Source organism: Plodia interpunctella, chromosome 30, assembly GCF_027563975.2.
Source record: "Plodia interpunctella isolate USDA-ARS_2022_Savannah chromosome 30, ilPloInte3.2, whole genome shotgun sequence".
NCBI classification, from domain to species: Eukaryota; Metazoa; Arthropoda; class Insecta; order Lepidoptera; family Pyralidae; genus Plodia; species Plodia interpunctella.
In genome coordinates this window covers 2,696,043-2,713,346 of record NC_071323.1, presented here as the reverse complement: position 1 = coordinate 2,713,346, position 17,304 = coordinate 2,696,043, and the positions used below count along the sequence as shown (strand labels likewise).

General features: G+C 35.9%; 1 protein-coding gene across 2 annotated transcripts in view; it reads left to right on the top strand.

Moving 5' to 3' along the window:
• The window catches only part of sli (slit), a 119,467-nt gene that overhangs the window by 63,037 nt on the left and 39,126 nt on the right, over positions 1 to 17,304 (top strand). For both annotated transcript variants that reach the window (XM_053767522.1, XM_053767521.1), the window contains 2 exons: positions 16,363 to 16,506; positions 16,880 to 17,041. In XM_053767522.1, coding sequence (XP_053623497.1) covers positions 16,363 to 16,506; positions 16,880 to 17,041 — 306 coding nt within the window. The remainder of the gene's footprint in view (positions 1 to 16,362; positions 16,507 to 16,879; positions 17,042 to 17,304) is intronic.

The window sequence follows — 17,304 nt, the reverse complement described above, 5'->3', positions numbered from 1 at the left end:
TTACTAACTGTACCCGTATTACCCGAAATATAAAGGAGATTATTGAGGAGGTTTTGCATCACAAAATTTGTATCTCCAAGTGCAAATTTTATATAAAAGCGAATGTAAAAAAATTTCTATTGAACTATTTAATTAGAAATTACGCAGTGGTAAAAATTGACAATAAAATAAAAACTAAATGGAAATATGTCTGTAATACTTGACACAAAGTGACTGTGGGTGCACTTATGAGTAGTTAATCTTTATTATGCTTATTAATCCTATTTAACACCAAAACTTGGCCTTAAAAGCCTGGATTTTTTTTGGCATATTTTTAAAAATATGCCGTAACAAGTTCTGGCTTTCTAGCAATCGGTACCTGGTGCTTACATCTCATAACCCTATGATCCTATATGGCGCGCTTCGTATGACAGTTTTGACAGCTGTCAAGTTTGACAACTGTCACTGTCACGCGGAATTCATAGCTTGACCGTTATTCTATTTAATTGAATCCTCGCATCTTCACCTTAATTGGGCCCCTCTTTCATTTAAACCCACTGTTTATCTAGTTGTGAATTCAAGTTATGGCTTTAACAGAATCACACAAATGACACAGATATAAGAACATTACGTTCTAATATCTGTGACATATGATTACTTATGATAAATCTTAAAAGGGTTATAATTATAATAAATACTACCTACAACCTACTAAGTTATAAAATTTTTATGGAAAATATGGTTTTTATGGGAAGTATGGTATATCTGGTTATTTTTTATAATAATTAGAAATTAGATTAAAAAAGAAAAAACTCTGGCCGAACCAAGGAGTTTTGTCAACAGCCAGAGCGCAAATGTTTTCCTCGAATAATATATTTCCAAAATGGCGGCCGTAACTTGAAACGTCATTCTTCTAACGCGACGCTTCCCCAGCCCCTGGTGTCAGGTTGTGCTAATCCCTTTTAGCCTTTTTGTGTATAATAATTTGTAAATAATGTAAGCTAGCCCGCTAGATATAAATTGTAACATAACAATCCCATTTTATTTACATATAGCGACGATAATTTTTAATTAATATTTTTCACTTTTACCTTATTACGCGCCAATTTCGTGACTTTGACACGTGTCTTCAATCTATGAATTTTCACAAACGCGTTTGTAAAATTTCCATGAACTTAGTAAGTACTTCGTAATCTACTAATTCCATGGAAATTTCTCAATGGCACGAGTCGACAAGAAGGAAGAAGAGACAACAAGCGCCCACAAAAAAGGTTGTGGTGACAGCCATGAAGAATTTAAGGTTATATTTTAATTAAGGCAATATCCTTGAAATCTTTATAAAGTTCATAATATTCGTGTCCATATTGAAGGGTTAACCCGGATAATTTTGTGTAGACAAGACAAGTGCGCAATATTTTCCATTATTTAAAATATTCTTCTTTGGTTTGTTGTTTGTAATAATTTCATTGCACGAATAATAAATACATAAATCAATATTAATACAAAAAATATACATTTTAATGCAATTGCAAAGTCCAGGGTTGTGGGCCCTACGTGCTCACGACGCTAGATCCGCACCTGAAATTAGGGCCCTTCTCACTATTAAACATAGTATATCCTGCAGCTGTTCACATGCGTATATATCACACTGTCAGCGTTGAGATTCGGCCGTCTGGTCAGCGTAGAGACGTGTAAATATTTTTGACTGATATCGATAATAAAGGCCGATAGAAAAAGAAAAAGTAAAAATTTTATTATTATTATTAGCGGGGTGTCCACAGTTCACAGTTCGGCGAAAGCACGTTTCGCCGAAAATTTTTTTTTTTTTGGTTTCTCTAATTAAATCTAGATGAGCTTGAATTAAAAAAAAATACAAATAATCGGCAAATTCAGTTCTGCTTGCCATAATTTTGTTAAGAACATGATAATAAACTTTCAGTAACTTGAGATAAAAAAACAAAAAATTTCGCCGAAACGTGCTTTCGATGACTTGTGATTCCGTGAACTGTAGACACCCTACATTAATAGCGCTCTTTTAGTTACTTATTGATACTATACAGATGAGATTTCCAAAAGATTTTAACTTTTATAAATCTCATGCATGTATCGTGCTACTAAATCATTCTGGAATAGAAAGAAAGAAAATATTTTTATTCGACAAAAAATTACATAAATTTACAACTAACTATGCGACTTAAAATTAACAATACAGTAAGTATAATTGTCGAAAAGGCTGCCAGCGTGTTGCTGTGGCAGAAACCATAGCGCTGATTTTCAACTGGCACCATGAGACATAGCAGGTATGGTGGCTTGAGAAAACGAAAAAAATATAAAATAAAAACAGACATCCGTAATAAAATTCAGTGACGCAAGTACACTGTCTGTTTCTATGCATTCTTCTTTTAAATCAAGCATTTTGAGATATTAAAATACAAAAAAATAAAAAAAAATTGATGCTGTTTTCACTGTTATTTAGACATTTTATTCCCGAAGGTTTGTAGACCTCGTACGGAGCCGGGTCGGGTTAATAATAATTAAATAGATAATTAACTATAACAGGTTTCTCATAGCAGATCAAAAATGACATCGATTCATGCACGTGGCATCGTTTGATAGTTTGTTTACCGCCACATCCGTAAAATTCCATCATCATCATCAGCCTATCCTTATCCCACTTTATGTGTGGTCTGATTGATACAGCATGTCAGTCTCCTCCACTTCTCCCTGTCTGATGTTAACCGATCTGTTACTCCCTGTTTAGCCATATCCTGCCTGACGCACTCAATCCACCTCGTCTTCGACCTGCCCCTACTTCTTTTCCCATTCAATTTCAAATCCACAACCTTTCTTACAAAAAATTAACAAAATTAAAATTAACAATACAGTAAGTATAATTGTCGAAAAGGCTGCCAGCTCAGCGTGTTGCTGTGGCAGAAACCATAGCGCTGATTTTCAGCTGGCACCATGAGATTATTTTATAATATTATTTTCCTCCCTTCTCACAACGTAACCATACTTATCACGTACGTATCCGTAAAATTCCAATAACCGCAAAATACACATAGAACGAATCCGCTCGCGTCAGGAAGCGATACCATAAATCAAGTTTATCGACACCATAGAAATCGACTAATCCCAACCCTAGGCCCCGACGCACGTCCACATTTTATTGTAGGTCACTTTAATCCCATTGTAAGACTTCCTGCTAGTAAGTACAGGACGAATACGATAAATAAAATGTACCTACCTACTTATAAATCAAGTTGGGAAAGTACAAATATGTATGGGACAATTTTTTTTATAAAACGGATGGATTGGTATGAAAAAATCAATAAAATGCAGAATATATAAATCGTTTCAAAATTTAATAATTTGTAAGCAACAATTTGCTGCTTATTATTACCAACTAGTTTTTTACCGCGGCTTCGCCCGCGTGGATTTTCACCCTCATTATAGTCATTTTGGGGGTTGGTTTTTGAAATTTTAAATAGCTTATGTTTGAACGGGGTTCTTTAACTGCTTGCATACCAAATTTCATCGGTTTCACCGTGAAAGCGGAACAGACAGACATTATTAGTATCATTTAGGTATTTTTCTTCTTTTTTACGTGCCTATTCGTTACTCAATGTTGGCCGTCAGCTGATTAAATTTGCTCATATTTTAATTTGGGAAACAAACAGTTATAATTATATAAATGTTGCCCGTGACTTGGCTCCCGTGGGAATTTTGACATAAAATATAGCCTATAGCAATCTTGGATAATGTACCTTTCTTATGGTGAGAGAATTTTTGAAATCAGTTCGGTAGTTTGGGAGGTTACCCGCCACAAAAAAAAACAAACTCACAAACGCTTACCTCTTTATAATAAAGTATAGATAGCCTAATCAGCCCAGACCTTGCACCTGAGTACCTCAACATTTACGTAGTTAGGATTTACGAGTACCATTTTGTCGGTATTAAGAAAGGGCTCAAGTCTTCAAAGAACTTTGTGAACCGCTACCCTAACTTATGTCGTTAAAAAAAAATGTTTTTCAAACTCGGTCACAGCCACAATATACGTAGGTATCACAGATATATAATGTTCTTTATCTGTGGTAGGTATCAACTTTTTTTTATTAACCTATGGTATCTAAGATACAAATAATACTTACAGTTTTGTTCCATCAAGACAAAAAATCGATAGCTCAAAACTATCATCGATCGCTCCGTTATTTATATGAAAGATACCCTATTGCATTAGATACCATAACGAAACTCCATAACATTATCATAAGGTATTATTTGGTACAAATTCAGGCAATACGCTGACAATACACACCCTTGTCAATTTTGCGCACAGAAAACGCGAAAATCCCGCGTGTAGCGCGATATTCATACACGCTTCAGAAGCGCCTTTGTACGACAGTGTACACTGTTTGGCACGGTAAACTGAACGATACAATCTTTTCCACTAGGAAGTTTTATTTTTATAATAATCCTTATCCTTAAATGTTATAAAACAAAGTCCTCTGCTCTGTCTGTCTGTCCGCGATAAACTCCAAAAACTATTGCGCGGATTTTCAAGCGGTTTTCGCTTCAAAAGAGGGATGTTATAAGTTTAACGTGTCTGTCTGTGTATATGTGTATCCGTCTGTGGCATCGTAGCTCCCAAAAGGATGAACCGGTTTTCGTTTAGTTTTTTTTTTTTTGTATCATAGATAATTTTATCCCGAGTGTTCTTAGCCATGTTTCATGAAAATCGGGTCAACCGTTCAAAAGTCGGGTTTGTCTAACAAATAATTATTACCCGAGCGAAGCCGGGACTAGCCGCTAGTTTAATAACAAAATTAAAGCAAACAGATACCAATTTGATTATCACATAATCATTATGACTATATATATTGTTTTGATTAGTCTAGATGGGGCAACCACGATTGACTCCCTACAACTCCTCAACTTAAAACTGCACAGACATATATATTTTTTTAATTTTAAAGTAGTATAAAAGTAATTAATCATATTTTTATTTTTCTTCGTGACAATGTCTGTCCGCTAGTGTACCATTCATCTTTGATACGTAACCCAACACTGCAAGGGAACCCGACAAAGGCTGCTACCGAAGCCAACGAAGCGGAATTCACTCTTTGCCATTTTTATCGAACAAGCGAATTCGGAATACTACGCTAACACCATTCTGTCTCTGTCTCTCATTCGTGAGAATGATTTTCCTGCAGATATTTTTTCGATTATGGTTCCACTGCTGATAAATAGATAGATAAATCTTTATCAGCAGCTACCAATGACAAAGCGGCGGTGGTGTAATGGTTAACGCCCCCCGCCTGGGATCGAAAGGTCCCATGTTCGAATCCTATTCGTGCCACATGAGACACATACCAATCTGACTCGTGTATAGTAGTTTTCATCGACCACCACTTGCTTCCGGTGAAGGTAAAACATCGCGAGGAAACCTGCACACTGGTTGATTATTAACTTGTGTGTGAAATGGAGAAGGCAATGGCAAACCACTCCATTAATAATGCAAGAAAGTTGTTACGTGTGTTTAAATCCATGTAATGACCACGACCCTAAGTCATGAGGAATACGACTATGAAGACAAGAGCTACAAATACACAAATACTAACAGCATACAAGAGACAAGAGCTAAACACAACATTAGCAATGAATAGTGTGTTTTGCTGCAGCAATAAAAAAGTACTAACAAAGTGCACAACTTCCTCGATAATATACAAAGCATCGCGGAGCCCAGGTCCCGCGTTCCTAAACTAGAAGTAGAATAGGCCCTATGACAATAAACTTAATAATATTGAGTGGCTTTATAAACTGTTAAACAAAGAAATTTAAAGCAGAATTGTCAAAAATTGTTTTCTCTTCCATATCATCATCAATATCAATACATATAATAAAATTGAAGAAAGGCCAAATTTGTACATTGGATATTTTTTTTAAATTCTTCATGGAATATACTTAGTTACTGATATAGATGACGAAAATATAGTTTTAGAAATTTTTGTCTGTCTGTCTGTCTGAACACGCTCGAAATCAAATCCCAAATTATGTCGAAATCTACTGGACCGGTTTGCTTGAAATTTGGTATGTAGGTACCTTATATCCCGGGTTAACAACTTAGATACATTTCATCCCGGTAAATGGTCAGGTTCCCGTAGGATAATTGAAAAACTAATAATGATGATGAATCAAAAATTCCTCGGAATCCCGGGTTAACATCTTCACGTTTGCGGGACGAGACACGCAGCGGGAAACAGGAAATTGAACTAAAGATGAGAAAAATGCGAATTTGAATCATATATGTTTATACCAGTCTTGCAGAGTACGCGATAAGAAAATTACTGAGATTTTGCTATGAAATTCAAGCGGGCGAAGCCGCGGGCAAAAGCTAGAAAATAAATAAATATATTAGGACAAATTACACAGATTGAGCTAGCCCCAAAGTAAGTTCGAGACTTGTGTTACGGTATACTAACTCAACGGTACTATATTTTACAACATATACATATATAGATAAACATCCAAGACCCGGGTCAATCAGAAAAAGATCATTTTCCATCATGACCCGACACTTTAACACTGCGCCACAGAGGTCGTCAAACTGGAAAATTTAACTATGGTATTTTTCCACAATGTACGTTATTAAGTTGGTGCGCGTATTCTTTCGTTTGCCGTCCCATTTTATAAAAATAACTCGACATATTGTGAAAATTTGGCTACGAAACCCACCCAAAAAGGTGGCAAGTCTTGGCTCAGTAATATATTTACGATCCTACAGGAAAGAAACAATGAACTTTTATTGACTCTGCTCCCCCGTCCCTCGAGACATCCCCCCTCCCCTCTCGCGAGACCTATAAGACAGAGTCAGGGATATGTATATTTTATTCGACACTTAATTTTGCACTGGAGAGTATATCCTTTAATATTTAAGGGTTTTATACTAAACTAGCGGCCCGTCCCGGCTTCGCTCGTGTAAAAACATAACAAATACACATATAGATAAACATCCAGGACCCGGGCCAATCAGAAAAAGATCATTTTCCATCATGACCCGGTCGGGGATCGAACCCGGGACCTCTCGGTTCGGAGGCAAGCACTTCACCACTGCGCCATCGAGAAAAAAAAATGTATGTGTATAGTAGCATTTTTACGAGATTTTTTCAACTGGCTCTTACTAAATGTTTATATTCGATTTACTTACTTGAGCGATGTTATTCTAAGCTGCCATGCCAGTAGAATGAAAAGAAACAAAAAATAATAGAATTTTACGCTCAGTCCCTCTCTAATCCTAGCAAATCGAATAAACATTGAGTTTAAAAGACAAGGACGTGGCATTATATTGCGTTCTGTTCAACAAATAAGTTTGTTTACAAAATTCGAATTTTTGCAGAAGCTTTTATTGTCGTCGGGGAGATCTTGTTATATGCGTGATTATCTTGTTGATGCGTATATTGTGCGTGACTTAAATCATGTCCATTCAGTTAACTGTTGTCGAGATCCCTCGTCGGCAGCCGATCTTGGGTGCTCCAAGAGATTATGAATGTCGTCGAATCAAAAGCTTGTAAAAATAATTGTAAGATACCCGAGACTTCATCAGTTTTCTCAGGATAAATACGCTTTTATTTACTGTAAGGTTCGTTCTGAACATATGTATACCCACCTGTCATTACCATCCGTCAATCTTCTCGAGGAAGGAATCATTTCCAATATCAGTCATTTATAAAATTGACATTGCCACAAGACAGATCAGATTAATACAAATCAGCTGGGGGCCAAAATACATTTTTTGTATGAATGTTTATAACGCTATAACTTTTGAACCGTTGCGTTAGTTAGATTTTGATGAAATTGAAAAGGTATGTAGCATCTGTCAATAGAATTTTTAAGTTCGTGAGGCATCAAAATCGGTTCGGTCGCTTTTGAAATATTCACAATTTTTGTACAAACTCATTTTTTTCATCAGTTCGCGGCGAAGAACTCGTTATTTTAAAGTCAAATAGTAAAACTCATTCTCGTCTTTATTAAAATTTGAAAAATTGTAGTGACAGCTCGATCGCAGCGGTCGAGACGCTCTAAGAGACACTATGTGTTGTGTAGCCATGGTCCACTCCACGCTTTTCATAGCTCCTTGGAAGCCCCTCCGAAAAAAAATCCTTTATTGCTTCACGCTTGAACGTTAAGTGCTACGCGTTTTCACGCGACTTTTCTTGTAATTTATTAACTGGGTTTGCAGATTAAGGAAAATTAAATCTTAAAATTTGGATGATGAAGCTTCATATGCTTATCAGGTCCTTGAGACCTTCATTCAGATGATCTTCAACCCATTTGTTTTTTCATTTGTAAAACTTCAAACTGTAGGAACTTGTCTGAGTATATATTATAAATAATTATACTCGGCATTTGACAAGGATTGTTTATTTAGGGCTGGTAAATCACGAGCAATACATTTAAAAGTAACAACCGCTAAAAATGGCGGATGACAGCATTTGTTTTGAAGAAAAGTAACATCGCGCAGGCGCGTGCTCGTCGTCACAGCGCATGCGCGTAGACAGATGACTTTGCTATGATTTGTACTTCGGAGTTAAGCTGTAACATATACTCTATATAATTTTTTAATTATGCCAAAAAAATTAAAGGCTTATTATAGACCCTATTAATACATGTGAGTAATCAAAATTTAATATTATCGTTTAGCACCAAAGTTATTGAGGTTTGCGTTTAACCCCAAATATCAATGAATTTATGGACGTAGTTTGAAACTCCAATTATTCCAATTCATAGTTTATCGTGTTCTCTCGCTCTCGCGTGCAATGACCCCGGCATAGGCAAAAAATAAATAAATAAAAAAGAATTGCCAGAGTTTATCAATGAATATCGACTTTGTGCGAACCGCTGCACTGAGCCTACCTTTACTATGAAGCGTAGTGGTCAGGTGGCACACTCTAAGTATTATAACCAATTATAGATATTTTCGGATAATTTTTGGATTTTGATTTTTATGTTTTGACTATGCGCATATTATCAGTAATAGGTACCGATATCCCCATTTAATTTTTTGGCATAATTAAAAATTTATCTATACTATTATTATAAAGAGGTAAGCGTTTGTGAGTTTGTATATTTGAGGCGGGTAATCTCGGAAACTACCGAACCGATTTTAAAAAATCTTTCACCATTACAAAGGTACATTGTCCAAGATTGCTATAGGATATATTTTATCTCAAAATTCCCACAGGAGCGAAGCCCCGGGCAACATGTAGTGGTGTATATGTCGTAAAGATCTCACAGAAAGTGCAATTCATGAAACAAGCCGCGGAGAAAGCTTTCTCGTGTCACAAAATAAATAAAAACAATTGTCCTCCATTATGTTAGAATAAAGGGCGAGAAGTAGGAATATAATATCTTCCCTTTCGTATATCTAGTATCTGAATATATTTTGATTTGTTCGCTCATTGATGCTCACTAACATATAGAATCAATAGCTTTTGCTCGCGACTTGCCCGCGTGATTTCCAACGGGAGCAGTTATTTTTCCGGAATGAAGGTATGTCTATGTCCTTCTCCGTACTTCACATTATATACAATTGTATACAAATTTTCCTTGCGATTTTTGGACTTACCTAAATACCCCATACTAACCTCCTTATGACATCATCGACAAGAAAATCGACTCTCCCATAAAGTTGATCGCTATTATGGCATAAAATCTAGAGGCCTTCTCTGTACTCATAACTAAATAATGTATGGGAAATTTCCAGAAGATTATTAAAAAAAAAAAAAAACAAAAATTTACTCTAGCATTTATAATATACTACCTGCGCCCCGGGGCTTCGTTCCCGTGGAAATTTCGGGATAACAAGTACCATATGTGTTATTCCAGGTTATATTCTACCCGTGTACCAAATTTCATAACAATCTGTCCAGTAGATTTTGCGTGAAAAACTAATAAACATTCGTAGGTTTAATTAGTGTAATTAGAATCACATTTTGTTTTAATAAAAAAAAAACAATTTAGGACCTTTGGAAGTCGGTAAACTTAATTTAAGAATTTTTTGGACGTCAATAATGATATCATACTAAATTAAATAAAGAAATTTGAATTATATTTATAATTCAAATTTCATTAAAAATCTTCAGAAGCAATCGATCTAGAAATTCTCTGAAGGCAAGTCAAAGGAAAAATGTCTCGCTAGTTCATCAATATCCATCCGGCAAGATGGCGGCGCTTCCGGCTCGTTTCCGTTGTGGCGGCATTCGCCTCTCCCACTTCCGGTAGACTTTGAAGTATCGCTAATTTGACTTCACTTCAGTCGAAGTTGAGTCTAGCCTTCGCTAGTATCTACGTATAACAAATTGATTTGTTAGACAAATTAAAAATCCCCCGACTAATCAATCGATATTCATTTCGCTACAACTTTTGAACTGCTGAACCAATTTTGATCATACATATCTAAGAATCACCGCATAAAAAATAGCTATCAAATAAGAAAAACCGCATCCAAATCGGTTCACTCGTTGATGAATCGGTCAAACTTATAACACCTCTTTTTGCGTCAGGGGTTAAAAATGCATGTCTATATCTATATACTATTACTTAAATAAATAAATAAATATATAAGGACAAATCACACAGATTGAGCTGGCCCCAAAGTAAGTTCGAGACTTGTGTTATGGGATACTAACTCAACGATACTATATTGTATAACAAATACATAATATGTTTTGTATTTATGTCTTGGATGTTTATCTATATAATATATACCCGGGCCAATCAGAAAAAGATCATTTTCCATCATGACCCGACCGGGGAACGAACCCGGGACTTCTCGGTTCAGAGGCAAGCACTTTACCACAGCGCCACAATGTTTTATTTCGTCACAATCGACCTAACTCTAAGGACTAGGATATTAATATATCAAAACATTATATTTAAACATTCAATCAACCCCTTTTCTGTACAATCTACCCTTCCTGTAGATTAAGTCGGCCTAATTAGTACGAAGGGCTCTTTGATGATAGAACAATCAATTTTACATTATAAGCGAGCTTTTTGCGGCGTGTTCTGCAATTTTACATTGAGCCCGTGGGAATCATAGGATATTCAATTGTTTTTTATTAATATTCCTTATTATTTATGTTACAATATTTTTTTATGAAAAACACAAGCACTACCAACAATAACCTATATAGGTTTATACGTGGCATGGCGAGTCACTACTCAATACAATTCTTAAGCATTAATTTCCATTTGGTACTGGTTTCTAAATTAATTATTTTCACACAAATATTGTTAGGGTATTCATTTAATATAGATGGCAGAAAATACTCCCACATTCTTTTACCGTGGACATTGTTAAACATACGACAGAAATATCTGATTGAAGGAAAACTCGAAGCAAGCAGAGGAAAAGGAAAGCCAAGAAGTGCATTGCTAGATGAAATACAAGAGAAGGCAGAGCTCGTGTCGTATAGGGAGGTGAAATCGGGGGCCGAGGACAGAATTAGATGGAAAATGCTCCACCGACAAGAGCAATGTTCTTAAATTAATTGATGACGATTGTTATATGAAGGTAGGGTATATCTAGGTAGGTATGTTAAGATGCGCAAGCCCAAGCTTCTAGTTTTAACTTTTAAAAGATTAACGATATCAGTTACTAAACACATTTGTCCACCGAGAATGAAAATACTTCGTGTCAATCTGACTAAAGATATTTTTTTAGATTCACATAGATGGCGCTATGTCTTGCTATAATATTATAAATAAGGATGTATGTGTGTGTGTGTGTGTGTGTGTGTGTGTGTGTGTGTGTGTGTGTGTGTGTGTGTGTGTGTGTGTGTGTGTGTGTGTGTGTGTGTGTGTGTGTGTGTGTATGTGTGTGTGTGTGTATGTGTATGTTTGTTACTATTGTTATGAAATTTAGTACATTACATAGGTAAAATACCTATTTCTAACCTGGAATAACACATAGGGTACTTTTTATACCGATATACCGAGCGAAGCCCCATATACCGTGTAGACCAGCTTATGGCCGCGGCTTCGCTCGCGTGATTTCCCACGGGAGCAGTTATTTTCAGGGATGAAATGTGCCCTATGTCCTTCTCCGTACTTTAAACTATATGTATGCAAAATATCAAGAACATTGGTTGAGTAGATAGAGCGTGAAGAGGTAACAAACGAACTTACTTTCTGAGATTTCAGCGCGTCTCCGTGAGGTAACGGGCGATCCAAGGGCGGGCAGTTACTTTGCATAGAGGATTGCCATAGCGGTTCAGAGGGGTTGGCAGCATTACCCCTTCTTGGAACCCTTCCAAGCGGCGACGAGCTGGAATTTCTTTATTATTTATAATTATAAATTTTGGAAAAAAGAAACCTTACTTTCGCATTTTTAATATTATAGTTACGAAGTTATGATGAACAGGCATACGGCCTCCTGATGGTAAGCACTCACCGCAGCAGGGCACTGCATCCGCGTCCCGTAATGAAATCTCCACATTTCAGGATTCAAAAAGTTATGGAATAATTATCCGAACATCTCCAAAAGTGGAAAATTTACAGAACCCTCGAATTACATGTCGGGTTTGTACGGTCAGCAAATAAAAATGGAGCTTCGCATTTCAAGAAAGAGAAAGAAAAATAAATTGTTCATTTATTTGACGACCTCGGTGGCGCAGTGGTAAGGTTCTTGCCACTGAACCGAGAGGTCCCGGGTTCGATCCCCGGTTGGGTCATGATGGAAAATGATCTTTTTCTGATTGGCCCCGGTCTTGGATGTTTATCTATATTATGTATTTATTATAAAATATAGTATCGTTGAGTTAATATCCCATAACACAAGTCTCGAACTTACTTTGGGGCTAGCTCAATCTGTGTGATTTGTCCTAATATATTTATTTCTATTATTTCTTTCTTATTATTAATTAGCTAAAAACACTATATTTATTACTACTTTTGATAAAAAAAAAGTTGTAGATTTCAAGATATTTTTTCAAGAAAATGCAATGTAACAAAAATAAATTAAAATGTGAGATTATATATCACTACACCAAACTTTTGCTTCACTCATGCACAATATTTACTTAATTGGCTGGTATCAACCACAAGATTGTATTAGAGGATGTCGCCGCTGATGTGGTGATATCTATGAATTTGTAGCCCTTTCTGTTCATTGAATTTTATAATCGCAAAGCTGTGCGGGAAGAGAAGCACCTGACTCATTATGTTTCTCCTTCGTTCCTAGACTATATCTACTATATTTCAAGTGAATAAACTTTTCTTTCATTGGAGGTCCCTTTTTTGCATAATATGTCTAAGGCATAATTGATGTTTGGCATAAGGGTAAATGTGGCATAATTTACTGTTCTATGCGTAAACCGTTATGCAAAATCATTATGCCATAATACAGTATGCTATATTACATTAAGGCTTAAATTTTTATGCTTATAAATAGAGACCCCATTTATTCAAGGTAAAAATATTTATTTGCCGACCGTACTTATTCTTTCGAGTAATTTAATTAACCACGTCGAGATCGGAACCGGGTCGTTAAATATCCATTACGAAATAACTACCGCACTCATTATATACTATGTTATGTATATTATAGCTCAATTACATAGATTTGTCTTTTCTACCATCAGAATTTTTGATTTATATAATACTAGTTGTTGTCCGGGGCCTCGCTCCCGTCGGAATTTTGAGATAAAATATAGCATATAGCAATCTTGGATAATGTACCTTTTTAATGGTGAAATATTTTTTGAAATCGGATCGATAGTTTAGGAGATTACCCGCCTCAAAAACTCAAACTCTCAACTTGTGTACAATTTACTTAAGCATTATTCTCCCTGTCTGTTTGTAATGTTTAACAAATATTTCATTCAATTAACTTTTGTTAAGTCTTGGTACTTCTATTTATTAAGTAATTTTGTTTAATTTCCTTTATTTGCACTCCTTTTGTAAAACTAAACCTGATTCTGCAGTCAAACCAAAGTATGGTTTTGCGGAACTTATTCCAATGTATGCTTGTATTGATTGTAATGATGTGTAAGTGATGATGTGATGTGTGTGTGTGTGTGTGTGTAATGACAAATAATGTGTGTAATTCGTCGACCTCGGTGGTGCAGTGGTAAAGTGCTTGCCTCCGAACCGAGAGGTCCCGGGTTCGATACCCGGTCGGGTCTTGATGTAAAATGATCTTTTTCTGATTGGCCCGGGTCTTGGATGTTTATATTAATATATATGTATAACAAAATATAGTATCGCTGAGTTAGTATCCCATAACACAAGTCTAGAACTTACTTTGGGGCTTGCTCAATCTGTGTGATTTGTAATTTATCTAATATATTTATTTATTACACACATATACACAGATACATTCACGTATGTATTTGTTTAATACTACTAAGCCAGTCAAATGAAACCCCTTTTTCCTTTCAAAAACCGAGAACTGAAAGAGTAACTGGTAAAACAACTTTAAAAGCCGGCATTGTGGACCGCGGCAGCCATTTGCCTTTCGACTTCGACAAGATGGCCGTCTAATGGACGCGGGAACAATACGGCTGTGTTTATGGTGGATTTATCCCGACTTGGGCTTCAGATCTGAAAGTGGAGTTTAGTTTTAGTAACTAGCTTTTGCCCGTTACTTCGTGCGCGTGGTCATTACCGTAATTTGAATATTTTTCGGGAGAAAGCCAATTTGGTAATTCACTGTATATCTTGTATATGTATATGTAGGTATATAGAATATACTTACGTGTAAATACTATTACATAAGTAATTAAATATAGATAACTTACATAAAAAAGTGTGAGTAAATAAAAGTTTATAGACGAGCTTTTTTTTTATATGTTTTGACATTGACGTAAGTTGATGTACGTCGTAACACTATACAAGAGTAACAAACATACATATATCCTCAGAAACTCGCGTTTATAATATTAGTAGGATCTTAAAATAGCCATACCCAAATTTCTTCTTTCCCGACTCTACAAAAGACGGTGTGCAATTGGAAATAACATTAATAATGCAAATACTCGGAATTAGACAGCCCTACTTATACCAAAATGTTCTTATGGATATCACCCCCTAATATCCTTACATATTATAAAAAGAAGTCACCTGTCACGTCTGTCTGTATGAGCGCGATAAACTCATAAACTACCGGACGTATTGGTATACAAACTCATATGGGGCGAATAGGATTCAACCCTTCATTTCGATCCACAGGCGGGCGGGATCTTAACCATTACAGCACAGCTTCAAAAAAATATATATTCCACTGAATAAAATCAGTCTCATACATATACAGAGACTGTATTTTTTTTAATATATTTTTTTGTGGTGTACCTAATGGTGGCCAGTATCCGAGTGGTTGGCCAGTAATCCTGTATTAAACTTAAAAAGAAAAATAAATACCTTCTTTCGAATACTTAAACAGTACTAATCTAATTAACTCTTATTGGCTTATCCTTATACACGATACACTTGCCCCCTATAACTGGCTTTTCGGTTAGACTATTAATATTTAATAATTCCATTATTGCGTGCCAAACGCGAACCTTTGTTGAGCTTCTATTGTTTTATATAGTCATACCCCTGTCCTGGAGTCTGAGTTTAATTGACCATTGCCTCACGGCGGCCAGATTATTTTTTTTTTTTTTTAATTTATAGATTAACCCTGTTATACAAATTAAAAAAAAATTAAAAGAGATGAAGTAGTTTAAGCTAAAGTATGTTTTGTCTCGTACTGTCAATGCCAAATTTTGTAAAGTGCAATGGTATCAAAATATAACTCTTTTCTATAAATATAACATAAAAGGAGAAGTCCTTTTTATGAATTACTTGGTAACAATTAACTTGTTTAAATAATAAATTTATTAGTTTATTATAAAAATAGTGAAAATATTCTTCTGATTTCTGAGATATATTTTGCGGGTTTAAAGTCAATATTTGGTTGTCATTTACTTAGAGTGTGGGTTGCACTAGTCAACTTTAATATGCGTAGAAAAAAGTACGCCATTTTACTTAAATTTTACATAAATAAATAAACGATGTTGACGCGCAGATTAAAGTTACCGTCGCAGTTGACTGAGGCAACTCAGTCTTAATATGAATCTTGTGATCCAAAACAAGAATGTTATATATCCTAACGAAGTAAATATCTATGTGTTAACAACAGTTAACACATAGGTTAACCAACGAAACATCGTTGGTTCAAAACTACAATATTGACATTTTAATTATAATCATATTTATAAGCCGTCTGCGGTAACGTCTGTGAATGTGTGTAAAAGTGATTATTTCACATGTACACGGATGCTTATGTACTTCAGACAGTTTTATCAAAATATTTAAAAAAAAACTAACTTATTTTTGCAGGGACCTAAGCCGCAACGAGCTGACCGCGATCAGCAGGCGTACGTTTCGCGGACTCACGGCCCTGAAGAGTCTGCATTTAGACGGGAACCAGCTCAAATGTATCGACGAGAAGGCGTTCGAGAATCTCAAGAGTCTCGAAGTATTGTAAGTCCAATTTTGAAGCTGTTTATTCATTTACTAGCTCCTGTCCGCTGCTTAATAATGGAGTTTGCTTGCTTGATGGAATATATGAGAAAAAAAAAAAACAGAATTTGTAATTTTTTTCATGACCTCGACGTCCGATTCTCTCGCAATCGAAGTTCACTTCATCAGTTTTCTTAATTTTTTTCTGAAGGTTCTGCCACTGTTTCTGCATTTACAAAAAAAATCAACGTCAAAAAGATCGAGCGAACGCATCGATCGATCGAACTTTTTCGTTTGTAAATTTGCATAAAAATTGGGGCAAAATTGATTAATGTGAACTTCGGTTGCGTGAGAATCTGACCTGAATGTAAAAATATCATATATGTGTCCCCAGGACCTTGAACAACAACAACCTAACCTACCTGTCGCTGGAGCCGGCGGCTGCCGCCCGACTGCACACCCTGCGGTTGACAGACAACCCTTTGGTGTGTGACTGTCGTGTCGCGCGACTGGCGACTGCAGTGCGGGCGGCCGCTATACCGCAGCTTGGGGCCAGGTAATTATTTAAAACCATATGATAATATTATACGGCATAAGACGTATTATTCTTCTTCATAGTCTTATTCCTCATGGCTGAGGGTCGTAGACATTACGTGGAATGAAACACACACAACAACTTTCTTGGCATTATTAATGGAGTGGTTTGCCATTTAACACACAAATTAATAAGAATCAACCAGTGTGCAGGTTTCCTCGCGATGTTTTCCTTCACCGGAAGCAAGTGGTGGACGATGAAAACTACTATACATGAGTCAGATT